Source organism: Apodemus sylvaticus, chromosome 22, assembly GCF_947179515.1.
Source record: "Apodemus sylvaticus chromosome 22, mApoSyl1.1, whole genome shotgun sequence".
Classification (NCBI taxonomy): Eukaryota; Metazoa; Chordata; class Mammalia; order Rodentia; family Muridae; genus Apodemus; species Apodemus sylvaticus.
The window spans coordinates 19314453-19335737 of record NC_067493.1 but is presented as its reverse complement, the minus strand read 5'-3'; the positions used below and the strand labels follow the sequence as shown (position 1 = coordinate 19335737).

At 50.5% G+C, this 21285-nt stretch overlaps 2 protein-coding genes across 10 annotated transcripts in view; both read right to left on the bottom strand.

Moving 5' to 3' along the window:
• Positions 1–6239, bottom strand: part of Pnpla6 (patatin like phospholipase domain containing 6) — a 31673-nt gene extending 25434 nt beyond the window's left edge. For 2 of the 9 annotated variants that reach the window (XM_052167445.1, XM_052167447.1), the window contains exons 1-6: positions 6075–6238; positions 5060–5122; positions 4881–4949; positions 4472–4559; positions 4236–4318; positions 3984–4081 (exon numbers count right to left, since the gene is read on the bottom strand). In XM_052167445.1, the coding sequence (XP_052023405.1) occupies positions 3984–4081; positions 4236–4318; positions 4472–4559; positions 4881–4949; positions 5060–5083 (362 nt within the window). In that variant the 5' untranslated portion in view covers positions 5084–5122; positions 6075–6238. Of the gene's footprint in view, positions 1–3983; positions 4082–4235; positions 4319–4471; positions 4780–4880; positions 4950–5059; positions 5123–6074 lie in introns of those variants that run through there. The other 7 variants (XM_052167441.1, XM_052167444.1, XM_052167448.1 and 4 more) reach the window with 6 other exon arrangements.
• A 132-nt stretch (positions 6240–6371) lies between these two features.
• Positions 6372–20015, bottom strand: Mcoln1 (mucolipin TRP cation channel 1). Its single transcript, XM_052167451.1, has 14 exons — positions 19866–20015; positions 15529–15734; positions 13896–14063; positions 13649–13814; positions 12904–13012; positions 12573–12669; positions 12196–12295; positions 10868–10974; positions 10605–10754; positions 10375–10476; positions 9399–9521; positions 8361–8576; positions 6705–6835; positions 6372–6608 (listed from the first exon to the last, which is right to left on the bottom strand). Exons 1-14 carry the CDS (start codon positions 19894–19896, stop codon positions 6572–6574), a joined length of 1743 nt encoding a protein of 580 aa, XP_052023411.1. The 5' UTR covers positions 19897–20015; the 3' UTR covers positions 6372–6571.
• Positions 20016–21285: the final 1270 nt, after the last annotated feature.

Sequence of the window (21285 nt, the reverse complement as noted above, 5' to 3'; positions counted from 1 at the left end):
TAGCCACAACATTATTTTCATTGCTACTTTACAACTGTGATTTTTGGTACTGTTGTAAACTGTAGTGCATGTATCTGACATCAGATGGTCTTAGGTGAGACCCCTGTAAAAGGGGTGACCAACCCTCAAAGAGGTCACAAGCCACAGGATGATACTGCTGGGTCACAGAAGGCTCCAGCAGGACTAAGGCAGCCACTTACCCCTTCGTCTGGCTTATGCAAAGCAAACACCGGCCTGCTGGCCAGACCAGGCCCTCTGGCCAGACCAGGCCCTCTTCTTTGTCATTTAGTTTAGCAGTGCACTGCCACGTTAATCCATTCATGTGTTACCTACAGCCGCCTTCTCACTTCAAAGGCAGGGCTGAAGGCCAGCAGAGACTGTGTGTGTCCCACAAAGCCCAAAAGGTTCGCCAGATGTCCTCTGACAGAGTAAAACTTATGATGTAAACTTCAGGGACTTCCACCCCCCAGTCACAGGGCTCTCCAGTGGACCTTCTAGTTTCTTAGAGTTTTATTTTATTCATTCACACTTCACACATGTATCTAATGAACTCTGCTCATGCTCTCCGCGATCCTTCCCAGTCTGATCCTCTCTCTGCTGGACCCCTTCCTACCTTCACGGGTGTTTTGTTTGTTTTGTGGCCCACTGCCTTAGTACTTGCATGAGCATAGCTCGGGGGTTATTTTCTTGAGCAAGGGCAGCTTCCTAGTGGTGACACCACTGAGGGCTGTGGCTCAGAGCAAGCACTGGCAGCTCACACCTCCTCAGGAGAGGCAGAACCTCAGGAACCCCGTCCCCTGGGCTCCGTAGTTTCAATGACTGAACCCTGAGATTTAGGCTGTACTTGTCACAGGAGACCTGAAAGTCATTTCAGCCAATCTAGCTAAAACCGTCACCTGCGAGTTCAGCCAGAGACCCTGTCACTGATACTCTCCTCGGCACACCACACACAGGCACATACGTCACACAAACCTATACACTAAATTAATTAGTTTAAAAAAAAAAGAAGGCAAGAAAGGGAAACAGAAGAGAAGAAAAGAAAAAGTTAAAGGGAAGACACACACACACACAGAGAGAGAGAGAGAGAGAGAGAGAGAGAGAGAAGGTCCATCTAGCTTCCTCTCGGGTCTCAGGGAACCCCACACTAATTCTTCTGCCAGATAACCTGAGCTACTCCTCTTCTAATGCGGAGAATTTAGGTACAGCTGCTTGGCTAAGAACTTAGGGGGAACTCCTTCCTGTGAGTCAATGTGGCTGTGGAGCAGGCCCATTCACTAGCACAAGAGTCCTGGGATAGACCCACTTATATGAATTAATTCAGTGAGAAGGAGAAACCTAAATAGAACTCTTATTGTTTTGTTGGTGTTTTTAGGCAGTGTTTCTTGTAACCCAAGAGGGCTTCAAATGCTAAGTGCCTAGCGATGACCTTGAACTCCTGGTGTTCCTGCTTCCTGTTTCTTGAGTACAGAGATAGCAGGTGTGTGCCATACCCGGCTTGGAAGAAGTCTTCTATAGAGGAGATCTTTTTTTTTTTTTCTTTTTTCTTTTGGTTTTTCAAGACAGGGTTTCTCTGTGTAGCCCCAGCTGTCCTGGAACTCACTCTGTTGACCAGGCTGGCCTCTGAAATCCGCCTGCCTCTGTCTCCCAAGTGTTGGGATCAAAGGCATGTTCCTCCACTGTCCAGCTATCAAGGAGATCTTAACTAAGCCTTTTCCTGGCTCACTGTTCTAAAATAATCATCTGAAACTCAGAAAGACTTCAGGGTAACTTCTTAACATTATGTGATTACCACAGCTAATTCATGGTTCAGAAAAGCTAGAGATACACTTGTGTGTGTGTGTGTGTGTATTATGTGGTGTGTATGTTTGTGTTTGTGTGTGGTATGTCTGTATGTGTGAGTCTGTAGGCCAGAAGACAGCCTCAGTTGTAGCGCCTCAGATGCTGTCTGCCTTTCTGGTTGACACAGGGTCTCTCCATGGCATGGAACTCACCAAGTAGACTGTGCTGGCCAGTCAGTGAGACCTAGGGATCCGCCTGTGCCCAGCTCCCCAGGACTCGGATGACAAATGAGCTACCATACCCAGATATTTTTTTAAATGTGGGTTCTGAAGATTAGACCCAGATTCTGATATTTGCAAAGCAAATACTTGACCAACAGTCTCTCTACCCAAATCATAAAACAGTCTGTGATACCCTGGCTTGTTGCGGAGTTCAAGGATGGCCCTGGTGTTAAACACACTCTTGAAAAAGATCTTCAGGTAGACCTCACGATGCAAGAAGATCCAAGAACCAATTCTTAATTTACAGAGATCTGTGGAAGAGCCTTCTCAAAGACACTGATAAACATTGAGATAACCTTCCTAAGTTTCTAATGTAAAGGAATTATTTTCTTAAAAATTCATATTTGTTTATCATGTGTATGTGTGTGTTGTGTAGATCAGAGGACAACTTGCAAGAGTAAGTCCTAGGAATGGAACTCATGTCCCCAGGCTTGATAGCAAGTGTCTTTACGCACTGTGCCATCTTACTGGCCCACAAAGGAATTCCTAAACAAGTAAGCCTGATGGGCACAGGCCTGACATTCCAGTTACCCAGCAAGCTGAGAAAGAAGAATCACACGTTCAAAGCCTGCCTGGGATACAGAGAAAGTTCAAGGCCAACCTGGATAACTTAGCAAGACCTTGTCGCAAAAAAAAAAGCAGCCGGGCGGGGGTGGCGCACGCCTTTAATCCCAGCACTTGGGAGGCAGAGGCAGGTGGATTTCTGAGTTCGAGGCCAGCCTGGTCTACAAAGTGAGTTCAGGACAGCCAGGGCTACACAGAGAAACCCTGTCTCGAAAAACCAAAAAAAAAAAAAAAAGCACAGGGCTTAAATTTAGCTTACTGGTAAAAATGCTTGCCTACCATGGCCAGTCTCTGAGCTTGACACTGAGTACCATAAAGCAAATTAAATAAACTGAAAAAAAAAAAAAAGTTGGGCCAGCAAGATGGCTTGTGGGTAAAGGTCCTTTCTGCCCAGCAGGACAGCCTGAGTTCAATCCCTGACATGCACATGTGGAGGGAGACAACCAATTGCCATGCACATGCTATAAGATGTACACACCACATACAAACACATACACAATAAATAAATTTTAAGTAATAAAAAATTCAAGTAAAGTAGGGGCTAGTGATATATATAGTTCAGTGGCAGAGTGCCTGATTTAAAAATGAGTGAATGAATGAATGAATGAATGAATGAATGAATAGGGATGTGGCTCAGTTGTTAGCAGCATGCTTGCCTGGTATGCAAAAAGCCTTGAATTTAATCCTCAGGACCATATAAAACAGGCACCTGACACAAATCCCAACACAAAGGAGGAGGGGAAGCCAATGTTAGAATGTTAGTCTTGACTATATAGAAAGTTCCAGGCCAGCCTGGGTTAAATGAGACCTTGTCTCAGAGAACAAACCCAAGCAAACAAGAACATCAACACACACACACACACACACACACACACACACACACACACACACACACGTGAGATAGCCCCCAGAGCAAAGAACTATACAGGGCGAACGGCATAGACAACTCCAAGTGAGATGCTTCCCAGTATGGATAGAATGATGTCCCCGGAAAACAGAATTGCAAAACAGCCCCTCTAGCTCCATACAAATATCGGAGATTACTGCAATAAGTCACGTTGAATAAACTCTCCAATATTGCAAGACACCAGGTGCGTCGATTCCTAAATGCAGGCACATAGCCTCCCGGGACAGGGAAACATTATGAGACCAGCCTAAGTGACAAGCATGCCCAAAGCGGAAGTGTCATGTCTGGAATGGCAGGACTCTGAGATAGCCCCAGCCAAGTGAGGGCTTGAGATGTCCCTCTGCTATGGGAGTATTTCCCAGACAGTCCATATGTTTCAAGAATGCTGAAATACAAAAACCCCGGTGTGAGTTGACCCGTCTCGCACCCAATACACTCAGTGTCAGCCTTACTTCTTGGCAATGTTAAGCATCTTCAGTTTCTTCTTCATGCGGGGTCGGGAAGTGGTGGAGACTGATGTGTCCACCAGGGAAGAAGTGGACTGTGACACCTGGGAGAATTTAGAATATTGAGTCAATTGGTGAGAGAGGAAGGGCAGATCTAAGGAGACCCAATAAAGGCAGAGATGTCCACTAATAAGTATAAATAGGAAAGGGCAGGGCTCCTGTGGCCAGCCAAGGCCAGCAGTAGGTCTTGGAACTCACCTTCCGCATAATTTTCCGGCCATAGAAAAGCACTTTGTCCCGCTTCCGGAAGCGATACCGGGGACCCTCTGGGGCTGGAGTTTCTGGGAGGGGGGGGGGGGGACGAAGGGAGACGGTGCGTTGAGCTCCGCGCAGGTTTCAACAAATTCCCACCCCAGCCGCTTGGTTTCTCCGGGTATTGCAGCTCCCCCTCCATCCCTATAGTATTCCCCGAGAGGGGCCCTCCGAATCCTCACTCTGCACCCGCAGCCTTCGCACCACCAAGAGGATCAGCACGGCGGTGACCAGCACCGCCACTCCGGCCCCGATCATCACGCCCAGCACCTGCGGAACGAACGGCACAGGCTGGGCAACGCATATCCGTCTCCCCAAGCCCTCCTCCAGGGCCTTTCGAATCACCTCTGCCCCGGAGGAGGTCGTATTCAGCTCGTGACTCGGTGTCCCCATCTGCAGAATGGGTCAATGCCGGTTTCCTTCCCTCCCCCTACGGGGGGAGCGACTAAGCTTTCCCTGAGACTAGGTCTCCCGCGATGCAAGCCGGGAAACGTAGTTTCGCTGGCACATACATGGTTCTCGGAGAATTACGTGGTGCACAGCAAGCCCGCTGGGAGTTGTAGTCCGGTGCAAAAATTCCCCAACCCTTACCATTCCGGTTTGCAGTGGGGCCTCCATTGATTGTTTCGGACTAGGTAGCAGGTCTGGTAGCCTGCAGTCCTGGAAATCGAGGAGCAGAAGGGACCAGAACAAGATGTCAATCAAGTCTACCCAGCACTGACTACAGGCTCTTCCCCTATCTCGGCTCACAAGCCACGCCCCTTAGATACCTTTGGCTGGAGTGACTCCTCCATTCGCCGGGGTTGGGGTGAGAGCGTCTAGAGGGGTTACTGCTAGACAGAAGGATAGGGGCAAATTGACCTTCCAACCCAGATCGAGGGGTGAGACCAGACCCCAGTTCTCTGACCTATTTCACCTATGCATAAGGCTGACCAGACTCCCCAACGTATTCATCGGCACCCAAAGGCCAAAGGGTAGCGATTCCTGGCACCCACAGCAGTTCGCTGGCAGGTGCCCTTAAGCCATGATCTCTTCTGGAAGTGATTTCTTCCTTAGCCTGGCCTTCCATAAGTCTGACTACACTTGATTAACCAACCCTCAGGAGATACTCTTTCCTATACCCTGTAAAGACGGGATGTCTCACTTCAGAAGAAACCAAGACCGGTAAGCCAGGAAGGAGGCTGAGGGACAATTGGACTTTGGGTTCCTGACCCAAGCCTGGCCCATCGAGGAAGCTGGGAGCTGGGGCGTAGAGGAGCACAGCTGTGCAATCTATTGAAAAGGGGGCTCTAGGGCCATCGGAGTAAGAGGAGCTCCCAAAGTGTTATATAGGCGAGAGCTTGGAGATTTAAGTGTCACGTTAAGAGGAGAGTTACCGGGTCTCGCGGTGCAGAGCATCCCTGGGAGTAGTGGAATGATGCCGGATGTGTAACCAGGGACGCCGGAATTGGGGGAGGGTAGGAGGAACGACGCACTGGAAAGTTACTGAGATCCGGAGATACACAAAACTACTAAGGAGTCTAAGAGCTTCCAGGAAGATACCGAGGGAGGCTGGAATGCTACCGGGACTCTTCTGGGACGCTGGAGATCTTTTTCATGCCTTTAGACTATTAATGGAAATTCAGAGGGATCGCAGGGCCCTGAGATGTTACCTGGAAATTGCTAGATTGACTTCTCCCTTTCCGTACTCCAGGTCGTAACTGGAAACCGATGCGGAAACACCGGGACAAGGAACTTAGGAATGGGGGTGGGGTGGTATTGGAACATCAAAAAGTCGGGACCTACCCGGAATCAGGACAAAGCGATTCGGGGCAAAGCCGAAGCTCGCTAACGGTCCTCGAAGGGACACCTTTGCTCGGTCGATGGAAACTCGGACCACTCAGGAGCTGCAACCAGGTCCATCCAGCGTCGGCCAACACCCCTAGCTTTCTGTCTGCTGCCTCAAATGCGGCACCTTTAAATTATTCCGCTGCAGGGCACGCCCCTTCCCCGCCTCCCGCCATGCTTGGAAGGTCGCACTACGCCAGCCATGCCTAGTGTGGCTGTGGCTGCCTCTTAAAGGAGCTGACAATTTATGACAAATTAGACCACCACATTTACGTTCCCTTTTATTAAACAGCCGCCCTACATGCCCTCCCTTCCCCAGTGTCCGATTCGATCAGCCCAAGCCCTCACAAGGCCTGTCAGAAGCAGATCTTTTACAGCAAATTCTAAAAAATAAATAAGCTGGGGTTCCAGCAGTACATGGGATAGTCTCGTGGTGATCGATCGGTCGTCCTGGGTCAGTTCACAAGCAGCGAGTGGTCCTCCGGGGAGTCCCTGGAACACAGAAATGGGAAGAAGAGGCATCGGGTCTCTCCGGCACAGTCCTTCCCCCAGCCTCTGTCAAGCCACAACCCAGACCGGGGCTCCAACCTTCCACAGCAGCAGAGAAGGCTACAAGCTGAGCCACTTCCACGGCGGAACTTGCCAGATGTGGGACTATCCTGGCACTGCTCGATGTAGGCCTGGAGCTCACTCTTCTCGGTGCCAGTGCCTCCTGGGTGCTGGAAAGGGATGGTTCCCACGGGCGAGCGTCAGCAGCAAGCTGGGCCCCGCCCTCTCAGCGCTTTAGGTCCAGTGAGCCAGAGGTCCTGCTGGTTCTCTGATGTGACCTCTCTGGGCCTCACTTCTGGACCTTTGTTTTGTGGCTTGCGTCACTGTAGAAATCTTCTATGTCCCTGGATGTGGCCACAGGCCTCATGCTCATTGGTTTAGTGCCCGCTGCTGCAGGCCAGAAGCCTAGACTGGTATTTAGCAATCTAGCTTGTCAATATAGCTGAAACAGTGTAACACGCAGTTAATGGGCATAGGGCCTGAACTCCTACATCCAAGGGTCCTGCGTGTATGCAATATCCGAGTGTTCCTGCAAGACTCAATGTGGCCGCTTGGGGCCTGGGAAACAGTAATGAACCTGTGGTACAGCTATAGATCCATCCACATGGGAAAGCGTGCACACACCGGCTGCCAGTGACTTAGAATGAGGCAGAGTCCCAGTAAAGTCTGCTGCCCGTAACCTCTGGCATCCCCGCTATTCTCCGAGTCCTTTCTGCCTACCATCTTCGGATGTTCCTTTCTTTTCTTTTTTTTTTTTAAATTTATTTATTATATGTGAGTACACTGTAGCTGTCTTCAGACACCCCAGAAGAGGGGGTCAGATCTCATTATTACGGATGGTTTTGAACCACCATGTGGTTGCTGGGATTTGAACTCAGGACCTTGGGAAGAGCAGTCAGTACCCTTAACTGCTGAGCCATCTCTCCAGCCCCGGATGTTCCTTTCTATACGTGTGCTCCTGCCTGGGTTCCCACCTCCCCCGTGTGGAGTTCTCAAGAGATGAAGGGAATGTTCTGAGCAGCCGCCTAGCCACACCGACCTTTGGATAGTTATGTATATTTGCCTTGTGTGTGGTGTGCACATGCACACATGTACAGGTGTGTGTATGTGTATGTGGTATAAAACTCCTGTGTCTTACAGTGTAAATGGTTTTTTTTTTAAAAAAAATAATAATATGCAAGAGGGAGGAGGCCAGTGAGATGGCTTTCAGGTAAAGGCACTTGCTGCAAAACCAATAACTAGTGTACAGGTCTCTCTATGATGCATACGGTGAAGAGAGAACCAGTTCTGTGGTTTGGCCTCTGACACATGTAACAAGATGCATGCAACACACACACACACACACACACACACACACAGAGAGAGAGAGAGAGAGAGAGAGAGAGAGAGAATACTGACACATTCTTGTACCCTAGAAGGACCGACCATAGGAGCCAGTCCTTTCCTGCACATCCAGCTGAATCCAGCGGTGGTCCACCCGTCCAGGACGACTCTTCCAGAACGACTCAAACCACCCCAACTACCCCAAACCCAGACCCTGGCCACTGTCTCTTTGGACTTCACAGAGCTTCTGGGTCCTACCTGTTCCAACTATGGTGAAGCCAGGTCAACTTTGTGAAGCCAAGCAACTCTTGGACTCAGGGGAGGGGAAAGGGGAGACAGGACTTGGGGGGGGGACATGGAGAGGCGGCTGACCTTGATGGTGTCATAGGCGCCGGTGATGAGAGCGATGAAGAGGCTGAGCACCATGTAGATGAAGAGGCTGATGAAGGAGTAGAGGTAGAGCTGGGAGAAGAGCCACACCAGGCTGCTGTGACCCTGCTGGGCCTGCATGGCTGCAAATGTCACGAACATGTCGTCTCCGTTGATGAGCGAGAAGAGACACTCGGAAACCATGGACAGCGAGCGGAACTGTAGGCAGAGGGTCGGGTAAGAAGACACACCTGAGTAGAGAGAGGGTCGCTGTGCTCACTAGGGCTCAGTGCACAGGAAGATGGCGACTGGGCCTGTCTGAGGGTCACAGGGTCAAGGACTAGTTCCTCAGGAGTCAGAGGGGCTGACAGGTGGCGTAATCAGAACAAGACAGTCATCAGTGACCGCAAGGATGACCAAGTCAGTCGTGGGGTCAATGTCAGGAGCATCGAGGGTCAGAAGGAACAGAACACATAACTGCTACAAAGTGCATAGGAGGTGGATCAGATGGTAAAGTTCTTGATTAGAAAGCATGAGGTCCCAAGTTTGATCCCCAGCACCTACATTAAAAACTGGGTATGAAAATGTGTTCGTAATCCCAGCCCTCGGGAGGTGGAGACAGGAGGATCCCTTGGGGCTCAGAGGCCAGCTGAGTTATCCTAATCATGAGCTATGACAATCAGACCCTGTCTGAAAGTCAAAACCAAGGCGGGGATGGACTTCATGCCATGTGTCTTTAATCCCAGCATTCTGAGAGACAGACACATGTATGGCTGTGAATTTGAGGCCGGCCTGACTTATATAGTGAGTTCCAAGATTGTCATGGCCACACTGTAAGACCTGGTCTACAAACAAAACAAACCTATTAGGTGAATGAGTTTTTAGAATGATAGTAAAGGCTGACCTCTGGCTTGCACATACATGTGTATACAGAATACAGACATGCACACACATACACATGAACACATTTACTTATACAAATGAAAAGCTAAAGTCCCCTGATGGTCGATCAATAAACACCACAGCCCCTGTAACCCTTACCTTCACGTGGTAGGGCCCTAGGACGATCCAGCCACAGAAGCAGTAGCCCAGGTAAATGACGGCCACACAGCAGCAGAAACGCATGACGCTGGGCAGTGCCACCCGCAACGTGGCAATCAAGATCTGCAGAAGGGCAAGGGACCACAATGAAAGCCATGGCCACAACCCAGCTAGCTCTCGGAGGGCAGGGAAGGCTTCACCAGTGTGGTCAGAGGGGCTGCCGAGAGTTTCGATAGGGCAGGACCCACCTGGGGGGAGCCTAGAACATACCACAGCTGGACTCAGCTGGATGGGCAGGTAGGGACAGGCTCCCGTGGTCCTGCCCGGGTACAAAGACTCGTGTGTCTGTGGTAGGTGGTATAAGAAAGAGATTTGTGGTTTGGTGACATAGCTCAATTGTAGAGTGTCTAGTATGCACAAGGGCTTGAGTTCAATACCTGGCACTACAGAAAGCTAAGCATAGAGACACACAGCTGTCCTTCCAGCCCTTGGGAGGTAAAAGACAGGAAAATCTGAAGTACAAGGTCATCATCCTTAACTAGATAGGAAGGCCAACCTGGGCTACAAAAGATTCTGTCTTTAAAAAAAGAGCCAGGTGCATGTCTTTAGGGCCAGCACTTGAAAGACAGAGGGAGGCAGATCTTTGAATTCCAGACCAACTTGGCTTACAGAGGGAGTTCCAATACTACTGTAGTGAGGAATACACAGAGAAACCCTGTCTCAAAAAAATTTTTTTAAATAATAAAGAAATGAAAAAAGGAAGGAAGGAAGGAAGGAAGGAAGGAAGGAAGAAAGAAAGAAAGAAAGAAAGAAAGAAAGAAAGAAAGAAAGAAAGAAAGAAAGAAAGAAAGAAAGAAAAGGAAGGAAGCAAGCAAAGACGGATTAGCAGGAACTAGTGACTGCTTTGTGTGCTTGGGTTTATTGAGAGGCAGGGGACAGACACTGCCCAGGCGGGGCTCAGGCACGGGACACTCACGTTGTATTTGTGGAAAAATGTCAGGTAGCGAATGACACCGACCCAGACGAGCAGAGTGGAGGTTCCCAAGAGGATGCTGCAGACGTCATAGCTGGCTAGGTTCTGTGGGCAGAAGCAGGGGTCAGCCCATGGGCTGTACTCCACCTGGGGGTAAGGTGCTCCCCAAGTAGGCAAAGGCCTGGAGACAGACACACACCGTCCTTCGAGCCGGTCACTGATAGGACTCATACCTTTGCCTCAATGCCAATCTTCATGACTGTCCCCGAGATGGTAAGCACGTCACTGGTGACCAGCAGGATGTACCAGCCATTGACAAACTCCAGCCGTTCCCAGAAGCTGATTTCCCGACCCCGTCGACGCCACATGAATACAACAAACTCCTACGGGAGGAGCCCAGGTGAGGGTGTGTCTAGAAACCCCTAGGCCATCACCCCCACCACGGCCCCAGGGCTGGGCAAGGCGGGCACCAGCGCTCGTGACACCAGGGCCTCACGTTCTGCAGCAGGAAGCCACGGAGCAGTGAGCGAGCACACAGCAGGAAGGACAGGGAGCAGGTGAGGATGACCACCACATCAAACAGAAGCCGGAAGCTGTTGTCTCCTAAGGAAAGGGGTGACTGTGATCAAAACTCACAGGGCCACAAGAGGTTGGGGCTGGGGGCTAGACCAGGGAAGAAACCCTGTGTGTGTGTGTGTGTGTGTGTGTGTGTGTGTGTGTGTGCGCATGGAGAGGGTCAAAAATCCCTGATGAACCCTGGTTCGGAGCAATGTGGTGTCCAGCCAAGTGCTCTACCATGAACATATAACTCCAACTTGTTTTGTTTTGCTGTTTGTCTCAAAGACAGGATCTCATATATCCAAGGCTGACCTCAGACTTATTATATAGCCAAGGTTGGTCTTGACTTCATACTGGGATTACAGAAAAACTAAATCTTAAAGGTGTTATGAAAGCAGTGAGCATTGAACACAGGGTCTCCTGTCTGCTAGAATCACTCTCCAGCCTACTTTGTTTTATTTTGGGACAAGGCTTCACATAACCTAAGAAAATATTTATTTACGTATATATTTATGTACAGTACTGAGGATTAAACCTCAGACCTTGAGCATAGCAGGAAACCACTGTCCCACTAGGCTACATCCCAAGCCATCTTTTTACATTTTGTTTTGAGACAAGGCCTCTCAAAATTACCCAGGCAGATTTTGACTTTGAGTATCCACTACATTCACTGCCTACATAGTTAGGACTACAGGCCTGTGGTGAACCGGACCAGGCCCACTGTGGAGGTTTGAATATGCTTATCCCATGGGAAATGGCAATGGGGTGTGTGGCACTGTTGGAGGGTCTTCCAATGCACCCCCAGGTGGGGGTGTGGCTTTGTTAGAGGAAGTGTGTCACTGTGTAGGTGGGCTTTGAGGGCTCCTAGTGCTGAAATCCCACTCAGTGCAGAGACCCTCCTCCTAGCTGCCTTTGGATCAAGATGTAGAACTCTCCTTCCAGAACCAAGTCTTCCTGCTTGCTGTGTGCTTCCCACCATGATGATAATGGACTGAACCTCTGAAACTATAAACCAGCCCCAATTAAATGTTTTCTTTTATACGAGTTACCTTAATCATGGTGTCTTCTTCACAGCAATGGAAACCCTAACTAAGATGCCCAAGATCCTCCTACCCAGTCAAGATGTCGGATCAACACAGGTCTGGGGCCACAGAGAAGTCATGCACAGTAAGGCCCCTGGCCTGTACTATCTGAGGCCCAGGAAATGTCTGGGAGAGTCAGGACTAATCTTAGGGTAACAGGGAGTCTGAGGATGGGAGGGTTTACCATGTCTGGAGACACTGGGGTGTTTACACTCCTGGATGTGGGTCTGGGTCTCCAGGCGGATGGGGATTCGCCCACTGTGCGCTTTATTGTCAAATGTGATCTGAAGGGGGTGAGAGCAGAGTACGCTGGAGCAGCCCCAAACACCAATCTGTCCTACCTCTTCCCCATCACTCTCATAGCAACCCCCAGCCCCCATGACGGCTGGTCCATGTCCTAGCCTCTTCCCCATCACTCTCATAGCAACCCCCAGCCCCCATGACGGCTGGCCCGTGTCCTAGCCTCTAACCATCACTCTCATAACATCTTGAGTGATACTCCTCTGAAGTCCCTCAACCATGCCAGGGAGCCCGAGGTCCAGAGCATCACCAGCTGCTCACCAGGACACTGAAGGTGTAACAATCAGGGATCTCATTGTTGATGAGGCTCTGCAGGTTAATTGTCTTCAGCTGGAAGTAGATGGTGACGTTGATCAGCCTATTGGGGGGAGGCTTGGGTGAGGGGCACGGGTCCAATGTCACACACTCCTATCCCATGCTGACTCTGCAGCTAGCAGAGGAAATGGTCACTGGGCGAGGGCCCTGGCCCCTATCAACTCCATGAAAGTGGCCTCAGCTCCAGCGTTTGGACTCTGGACACTCCAATCACCCCACCCTCTGCTGGACCCTTGAGCCCCTCAAAGACCCAGCCCCTCAAGAGAAAGGGCAGTACTTGTGGAATTTCAACGTGAGGTTCTTGTAACTGGTGCTGCTCTCCAAGAAGTCCAAGTCCTCACTGGGGATGTCGGGGGGTCTGTCAGGAGGATCCACCTGGATACAGTCTGAGGACAGGCAAAAGGACTCAGGGACGGGGAGGCCCATGCCGGGCCCCCCCCCAGTCCTGCCGGGCCTTCTTCGATGCTTTAACTCTAAGTTTGTGCTTACTGCTTCTTTCTAGCACCAGGGATCAAGCCTAGAATCTGTGCGCTGGGCCAGAGTCCACTAGAGCTACACCTTCAGCCCGCCCCTTCCCATCTAACCTTTTGCTGCCACTACCCGAGGGAGGGCATGATCTGCCTTATGCTCTATAAAGGCCACAGCGTTGCACGGGCCCTCCACACACTCAGGGAGTAGTGATATTAATAATGCCTGACTCTTCTGGTGTCATGCATCCCACTAAGAACACTGCACATGTCAAATTATTCTTGATTACACAATCTGATCACACAGATGTACAAGTGACAAGGTCAAGATTTTAGATCTTTTTTTTCCCCCTTTTTCTCTACTTCCCCTCCCCCCTCCACAGCCTCACCTTTAGCCCCTCACTGTGGGATTCTAGGCAAGACATTTACCTCTGAGTCATACCCCAGTCCCTCACCGGGAGAGTCTGTTGAGACAAATCTCTGAACCCTAGATGTCAGGATTTTAATCCCAGAAGCCTACACACCCAACAGTGAGGCCCCGCCCTGGCTACTCACCAGTGACCACCCTCGGATCAATGTCAAAGGTATCATTGGCGGGGTCCACGTGGCCGCGGTGGTAGTACCGCTGGCAGAGAGCCAGGGCTGAGCCGTTGGCCCAAGGCCCGCCCCCACCGCGGACATAGGCATACCGGCCCAGGGATATCTCAGGTAGTGTCAGGTACTATGGGTAGAGAAGGAGAGGATCTGTGAGCTCCACTTGTTCAGTACGGTCCCCCCAAGCCCCAACACTTGCTCACTATACCTGGTCCACAGCATAGAAGATGGCTTGGTAGAGCTGCTCCCGGGTGTAGGCTGCAAAGTTGTCGTCGGACCCATCGGAGTAACCCAGCAGGAACAGATGCCGGAAGGCAATGGTGTTCTCCTCCCGGAAGGTCACCACCAGCTGGTTGCTGAGTCCAAAGAGGATGAGCTGACAAGAAGGAGGCAGAGGTTGGCCTTGATACCACAACTCAGCAAGGCATAGGGAGAGGTGTACATCGCAATGAGTTTATGCAATACTGGGGATGGGACACAGGGCTCCCTGCGTGCCAAACAAGCACTGCAGCAGCTGGACCTATCCTCAGCAGCCTTAGGGTTACATTGTGATGGAAAACCATGACCAAAGGAAAAGGCAGCTTGGGGAGGAAAGAGTTTATTTGTTTACACTTTCACATCACAGTTCATCACTGGAGAAAGCTGGTACAAGAACTCAAATAGGGCAGGGGCCTAGAGGCAGAGGCTGACGCAGAGGCCACGGAGGGGTGCTGCTTACTAGCTTGCTCTTTGTGGCTTGCACAGCCTGCTTTCTTATAGAACCCAGGACCACCATGCCAGGAATGGCCCCAGCAACAATGAGCTTGGGCCTCCCCAGTCAATCACAAATTAAGAAAATGCCCACCAGGCTTGCCAACAGCCAGATCTCATGAAGGCATTTTCTCAATTGAAGTCCCTCCTGTCTGATGACTCGCTATCAAGTTGACATAAAAACCTGCCGACAGCTGGTCGGTAGTGGCACACGCCTATAATCCCAGCACTCTGGGAGGCAGAGGCAGGTGGATTTCTGAGTTCAAGGCCAGCCTGGTCTACAGAGTGAGTTCCAGGACAGCCAGGGCTACACAGAGAAACCCTGTCTCAAAAAAACCAAATCCGCCGGGCAGTGGTGGTGCACGCCTATAATCCTAGCACTCTGGGAGGCAGAGGCAGGCAGATTTCTGAGTTTGAGGCCAGCCTGGTCAGAGTGAGTTCCAGGACAGCCAGGGCTGTACAGAGAAATCCTGTGGGGGGGGGGGTGGGAAGAAAAAGAAAAAAAAAAAAAAAGAAAACCAAATCCAAAAAACCAAAACCAACCAACCAACCAAAAAACCAAAAAAACCCACCAAAAACCAACAGGCAAATCAGGTCCTTGTACTTTTTTTTTTTTTTTTTGCCTCTTAAGTTCTATGCTACATTGATCAAAGCATCCCTAGAGCACAGCACAAGGCGGGTACTAGTATACCTCACAGCAGCGGTGAACGAATGGTTAGTGTATGTTTATTGATTGACAGCTAAACCCACACTTCAGGATAGCCAACATGAGTGGTCTACTTTTGCTGAGGGGAGATCAGAAAGGATAACATCAGATTGACTGGATTCAAATCCCATCTACCGTGTGCTCAGTCACAGGGTAACTTCACATGGTAACTGTGTGAGCCTCAGGCCATTTTGGGTATACAATGGAGGTGAGACAGTGGCCAGTGCTTCTGGGAGCTAAAAAGAGTTACTGACCACAAATGTCAGACTCCTTCCTGACTGGTAACACCTCTGTCATCATCACTGTGTGTCAGCAAGGGGCCACTCTAAGATGAAAACAGTGACTATGGTGGCACTTGGCCATGGTCCTGCCTAGCTGGTCTCACCTGCACAGTGACCACCAAGATCTTGACCACCTGCAGCATTAGCTTGCAGGGCTTGCGGCCTTTGGCCCGGAACTTATCACACGGACTCATAAAGAAGTACTTGAGGCGGCGGCGGAGGTCTTCCTCTTCTGGGGGGGTTGTTGGGGCTGGCGAGGTCCCCACCTGGGTCCCATACCCAGGATTGGGGGTCAGCAGTCGCTCAGTCTCTAAACAAACGGGAAAGGATAGTAGAAGGTCAGGGATGGGCAACGCCCTCTGCTTCCTTCACCAGCGAGTCTCCACCCATTCTACAGGAGAGGAAAGGTGCAGAAGGGAAACTGTAAGAAGGCTCAGTAGGGAACAACGCGTTTGCCACCAAACCAGACAACCTGATTCTGATCCTCTGAGCCCACATGGTGGAAGGAGAGAACTCACAAGCTCATTTGCACACACAAGTAAATGTAATGAAAAGTATTTTGAAAAGAAATACAACAAAACAGGGCTGGGCTGCAGCTCAGCTGATAGAGTTCCCGCCCAGGCTATAAAGCCGTGAGTCTAATCCCAGCATGTGAAAAATATGGCGTGCGGTGGTGACGTCTGAAACCCCAGCTCTTGAGAGCCGGAAGCAGGAGGATCACAAAATCAAGTCCATCTTTGCAGATACAGCAAGTTTAGGGCCAGCTTGAGATACACGAGACCTTGGGTGACCAGAAGGACAAGTGGGAAAGAGGTGGGTAGAATCGGAGAAGGCACAGATTTATAATCCCAACACTGAAAGGATGAGGCAGGAGGATTACAAGCTCTAGGTCAGCATGGGCCATACAGTGAGAGAAAGAAGAGCCTGACACGACCCATGCCTATACATCCTAACACTTGTGAGGCAGAGACAGGAGGATCAGAAGTTCAAGACCACCCTCAGCTACATAAGTACCCTAGGCCAGCCTAGGATTCTGTCTTAAGGGTTAGGTGAATTTAAAAAAAATGAAAAGGAAGCCGGGCGGTGGTGGCGCACGCCTGTAAGGTGGCGGCACGCCTGGGAGGCAGAGGCAGGCGGATTTCCGAGTTCGAGGACAGCCAGGGCTATACAGAGAAACCCTGTCTTGGGGAAAAAAAACAAAAACAAAAAAAGAGATCAGCCGGGCGGTGGTGGCGCACGCCTTTAATCCCAGCTCTTGGGAGGCAGAGGTAGGCGGATTTCTGAGTTCAAGGCCAGCCTGGTCTGCAGAGTGAGTTCCAGGACAGCCAGGGCTACACAGAGAAACCCTGTCTCGAAAAAAACCAATAAATAAATAAATAAATAAATAAATAAATAAATAAATTTTTAAAAAAGGAAAAGAAAAGGAACATGACTGTCCCTAGGTATGGTGGAGAAAGTTTATTATAGATATGTGGAGAACATAGCCAAAGGCAGGGACATCTGGGAGAGTCCAGAGTGGACAGGACCCTGAGTCGTGTGAAGAGAGGTAGAGGGGGAGGGAGCGGAGGAGGAAGAGAAAGGAACTAGGAGCAGCAGCCAGAAGGCCTAAAGGAAAGTAGCTGATGGGTCCAGGTATCCAAAATGGCTGGATTATATAGGGAAGGGCAGCCCAGACTGGGGCTGGAGAGTCAGAGGGCAGGGTTGGGTCTGCCAGCCGGGAAGGTCCTGTAACCTTGAAGTCAATGTCTGCTTTGATATGTTAAAAAGGCACCTCAGCCATAAGCCCAAAGTTTGAAATTTAACAGTAGGCAGCAAGATTAGCTCAGAGAATAGAGATGGTTGCTACCAAGCCAGACAATCTAGGTTTAATCTCCTCACTGAACCTCAGCCTCACCTTCCAAATGAAGCACCAAAGCTAAGAACTCCATATTCAGAAAGCCTTTATCACAGAGCCTGGACCACAGTCGACTTGTGGGAGAAGGACCAGCGGGGCTGGCTGGCATCTTCAAGGGCTTGGTAAAGTCCCCACTTACCCAAATTCCAGCCTACGGGTAATTAGCACAGAGCTGGACCTAAATTCCTGTGTTCTCAGGACAAATCCCCCAAGATTAACCTTCGAACTCATTAGGAACCAGCCCATTCCAGGCCACAGGTCTGACATTAACAATAATAAAGGCCGACACAATGACTCACGTCCGTAAACCTGGCACTCAAGAGGAAGAAGTTCAAGGCTTGCCTGAACTACATAGCAAAACACAAGCTAGGCTGGGTTACAGCCTGATCCCGAAGAACCCCAATGGGCTGGCGAGGTGGAGCAGTAGGTAAAGGTGCTTGTGGCCAAACCTGACACCCTGAGTTCAATCCCTGGGACCCACAAGGCAGAACTCCTACATCACCCTGCAGGGAGCCAAGTTCTGGGAATCCCACAGCCAAAAGACAAACCGCAGACTCAGTCCACCTCCCTCAATACGTCCAGGGAATGGAAATTAAAGCCATCTACCCCTGAGGCTGAGATCCAAAAACTACTTTGAGCGCCAGACCAACCAGAGAATAAATAATCTATTCTTCAGTGCATAGGTGTGTCTGAGGGGCACGCTACACAAGTCTTCGTGAACAATTCTTCCAGCCCCGGAAGCTGCCAGGAAAGGCTGGGCCACGCCACTCTCGGTGGCTCCTACCTGGCTCCTCCCTTTTCAGTCTGGGTGAGCTTGTTTACAAGCTGGTAGGGAGGAAAGCCAAAAGGCAGGCTGTAAGTCCCTAGCTAAGATCACGCTTAACCCATCCCAGGCCTTGCCAGCCAGGGCTCCCACAAGGATGTCTGCAGCCAGCACACAGTGAGAGACCAACACGAGATGCCATCCCCAGATTTCTCAGTGACAAGCCTGGAAGCCAGGAGCCCACAATCTCAATTAGGAAGGCAAGACTGCATGAGTTTGGGGAACTGTAATTTAGTCCCCTAGGTCATGGAGACCATCCCTCCAGCTCCCTGCTACGGTCAGGGAGGTTCAGCATCTGGGCAGTGGCTTCCAAGAGGGAAGCCTTGGGTCTCATGTGCAGGTTACTGGCTGTGTTCCTACAAACGGAACAACTGGAACTTTGGCTATAGCTTGGGACACAGTCAGTGGTAGTGTGGTACACGACCCTAGGGTCAACCCAGGAGGAGGAGAGGAAGAGGAGAAAGACTAGATTAGGCCTGCAATCCCAGTCCTCAGAGGCTGAGGAAAGAACATCACAAATTCAAATCTAGCAGAATTCTGGAAGCAAAGGAAGGTGGATCTCAGAATTCCAGAACTGTCAGAGCTACACAGAGACTCTGTCTCAAAACAGACAAAAATAATAAATAAATAAATAAAAGAAGTTCAGGGTCTACAGAATAAGAACCTGATCTAAACAAAACCAAACCACCATCAATAAAACCATGAGCTTCAAATACTGTCCTAATGGAAGAAGCTGGCTGCCTGTCTGAGAAGAGATTAGGTTACGGGTCACAAACAACCCTGAAAAGAAATGTGGAGTCCCCCTCTTAAACGGGAGAATCTTAAGACCACCCACAGTCCAAGTTTTTCGGAGTCTCTTGACTCTCTCTCTCATAAGGTAATGAAGTCCGTACTGGCCTTCAGGATCATTGTCAACAACACAGCCCTCTGCAGAGGTTTTAAAGCTGGGGCCCACCCACTGGTTCTAAGAAGCAACTGCTCATCTCTACTCCATAAGTCTGCACCACACTTTAAGGGGGAAAATGAAAAGCTTGGTGCAAGAAGCTGGGGACGTGGTCCACCTACCACTCAGTTCTAGGAACTGTAGACCCTCACTGCTTGGGGCCAAGAGATGCTGGTAGCCACCTACTACCTGAGCTCTGGGTCCTACGCAAGCTGTCCACCTGAGGTTAGAGATGTTGGTACCCACCCACCACCCAGGTTCTAGGATGCCATGGTCTCTCTCTCTCCTCTCATATGGGGACTTGAAAAACTTGAGAAGTGAAAGCTCAGGTTCTGGGGGCGGGGGGAGCCATCTGCCCATCTATGGGCAAGGGGATGCCAGCCCCTATGGAGCATCTGACAAGTCCGCACTGGAACTGACGAACTGGAAGTTGGGCGCTTGACGTCCAAGGTTGGAACTGTCGACGCGCACCCACTGCCCAGGTTCTAGGAGGTATCATCTGTCAATCTCCCATAGGAACGCTGAGAAGTCCGCCCTGAACGTCAGAACATTAGGCTGGACATTCGCCGTCCAAGGTCAGATATGCCGATGCCCACCCGCCGCCCAGATCGTAGGATCGGTAGAAGCTCTCCGCCTGAGGTAGGAGATGCCGGTGCCCACCCGCCGCCCCCAGGTTCCAGAACCGAATGCCCATCTTCCAGTATTGGACTGGAGCGGAAGGCTGGGCGCTCGTCACCCGAGGTCGCGGAGCCGGGCGCGCCCTCCCGCCGCCCGCGCTCACCTGAGCCGCGCCGGCCCGCCGCGGTGGCCATGGCCGCAGGGTGAGCGCGGGACGCGGGCGGGTCCGAGCGCGCCGCCGTCACTGCGGCCTCGCTCCCTCCCGGCGCCGCTTCAAACCCTCCGCATCAGCTGACATGCGCGGCGGTCACGTGAGCGGGGCACCCAGGGAGCTGAGCACGTGACAAGGTCGACCCTGTCTTAGGGGGCAGGGCAGAGCCTCCCAACAGTGCGCATGCGCCTCTAGCTGGCCTCTTGTGGACTGAAAACAGTCGCGCGGTCCTAGTGCCGATAGCAACCCTAACAAAAAGGTCTGAGGGACCTGCTGGCTTCTAGGTGCAGCAGGGACTGGATTCGACCAGGTTTGGCGACAGCCTTGTAACTTCTGCGTCCAGAGCTTGCTTGACCTGTTACCCTCAATGGTTTCCGGTGATGACCCGACGCCCTAAGCCGAAAATATTCTCCCCTCTACTCCCAGAAACCTTTTCTGTCTATCTGAGCCACAAGCAAACTGTATTTCCTAAACCAAATAGAACCATATTTTTAACAATCCAAAGACGTTGGCCTTTCTGCACTACTGCAACAGCCTTAGTCTTATCTTTGTTTTTTTTTTGTTTGTTTGTTTGTTTTTTCAATCAAATACAGGGTTTTTCAATACAGGGTTTCTCTGTATAGCCCTGGTTGTCCTGGAACTCACTCTGTAGACCAGGCTGGCCTCGAACTCAGAAATCTGCCTGCCACTGCCTCCTAAGTGCTGGGATTAAAGGCGTGTGCCACCACTGCCCTGCTCAGTCCTATCTTTTACTGCCAGTCTCCTCCTACGGAGAATCCAGGACCTCCAAAGAATGTCCACCTTCTAGAGCTTCTTAGTGGCTTTGCAACGACCAGAAAACTTCCCACTTAAATTGACCACTGGTCTAGTTTCCATGTTCTGCCATTCACCTCTTTATGGTGGTCCTGCTCAGAACTTGAAGGCACTTCGGAGTTTAAATCTAACCATCCCTTGAAACTTTCCACAGTGCCCTAAACTATGTGCTAGTTCCTTTTATTATTAATAATAATCAATTGAAATGTTCTTGTCCTTTGCAAAAGAGGATTCACCCAGAATTACCTGCCTCCCAGAGCTGTACAAAGGATTAAATGAAATAATTCAAGACCATTTTAGTGCTGGAGATGCAGCCCAGTTGATACGGTGTTTGCTCAGCATGCACAAACTGGGATCAATCCCCAGAACTGTGGAAACAAGGCACGGTGGCCCATGCAGTCAGTAATACTGGTAAGCATTATACTTTCTTAAAAGACAGGCCTCGAGGCTATGGAGATGGCTCAGTGCAATAGTACAGGGACGTGGTTCAGTGGCTCAAGTGCTTGCCAAAAAAGCATGAAGACCTGAATTCAGATCCCTAGAATTCATGTGTAAACTA

What these genes read in the sequence shown, in the direction of transcription:
- Mcoln1 (XM_052167451.1), bottom strand. Translation starts at nt 19,896, where the DNA reads ATGGCCACCGCGGCGGGCCGGCGCGGCTCAG. An exon ending in TCTTCTATGCTGTGGACCAG is followed by an intron (nt 13,815 to 13,895) that starts GTATAGTGAGCA and finishes CTCTACCCATAG; the next exon opens with TACCTGACACTACCTGAGAT. An exon ending in GTTACACCTTCAGTGTCCTG is followed by an intron (nt 12,296 to 12,572) that starts GTGAGCAGCTGG and finishes CACCCCCTTCAG; the next exon opens with ATCACATTTGACAATAAAGC.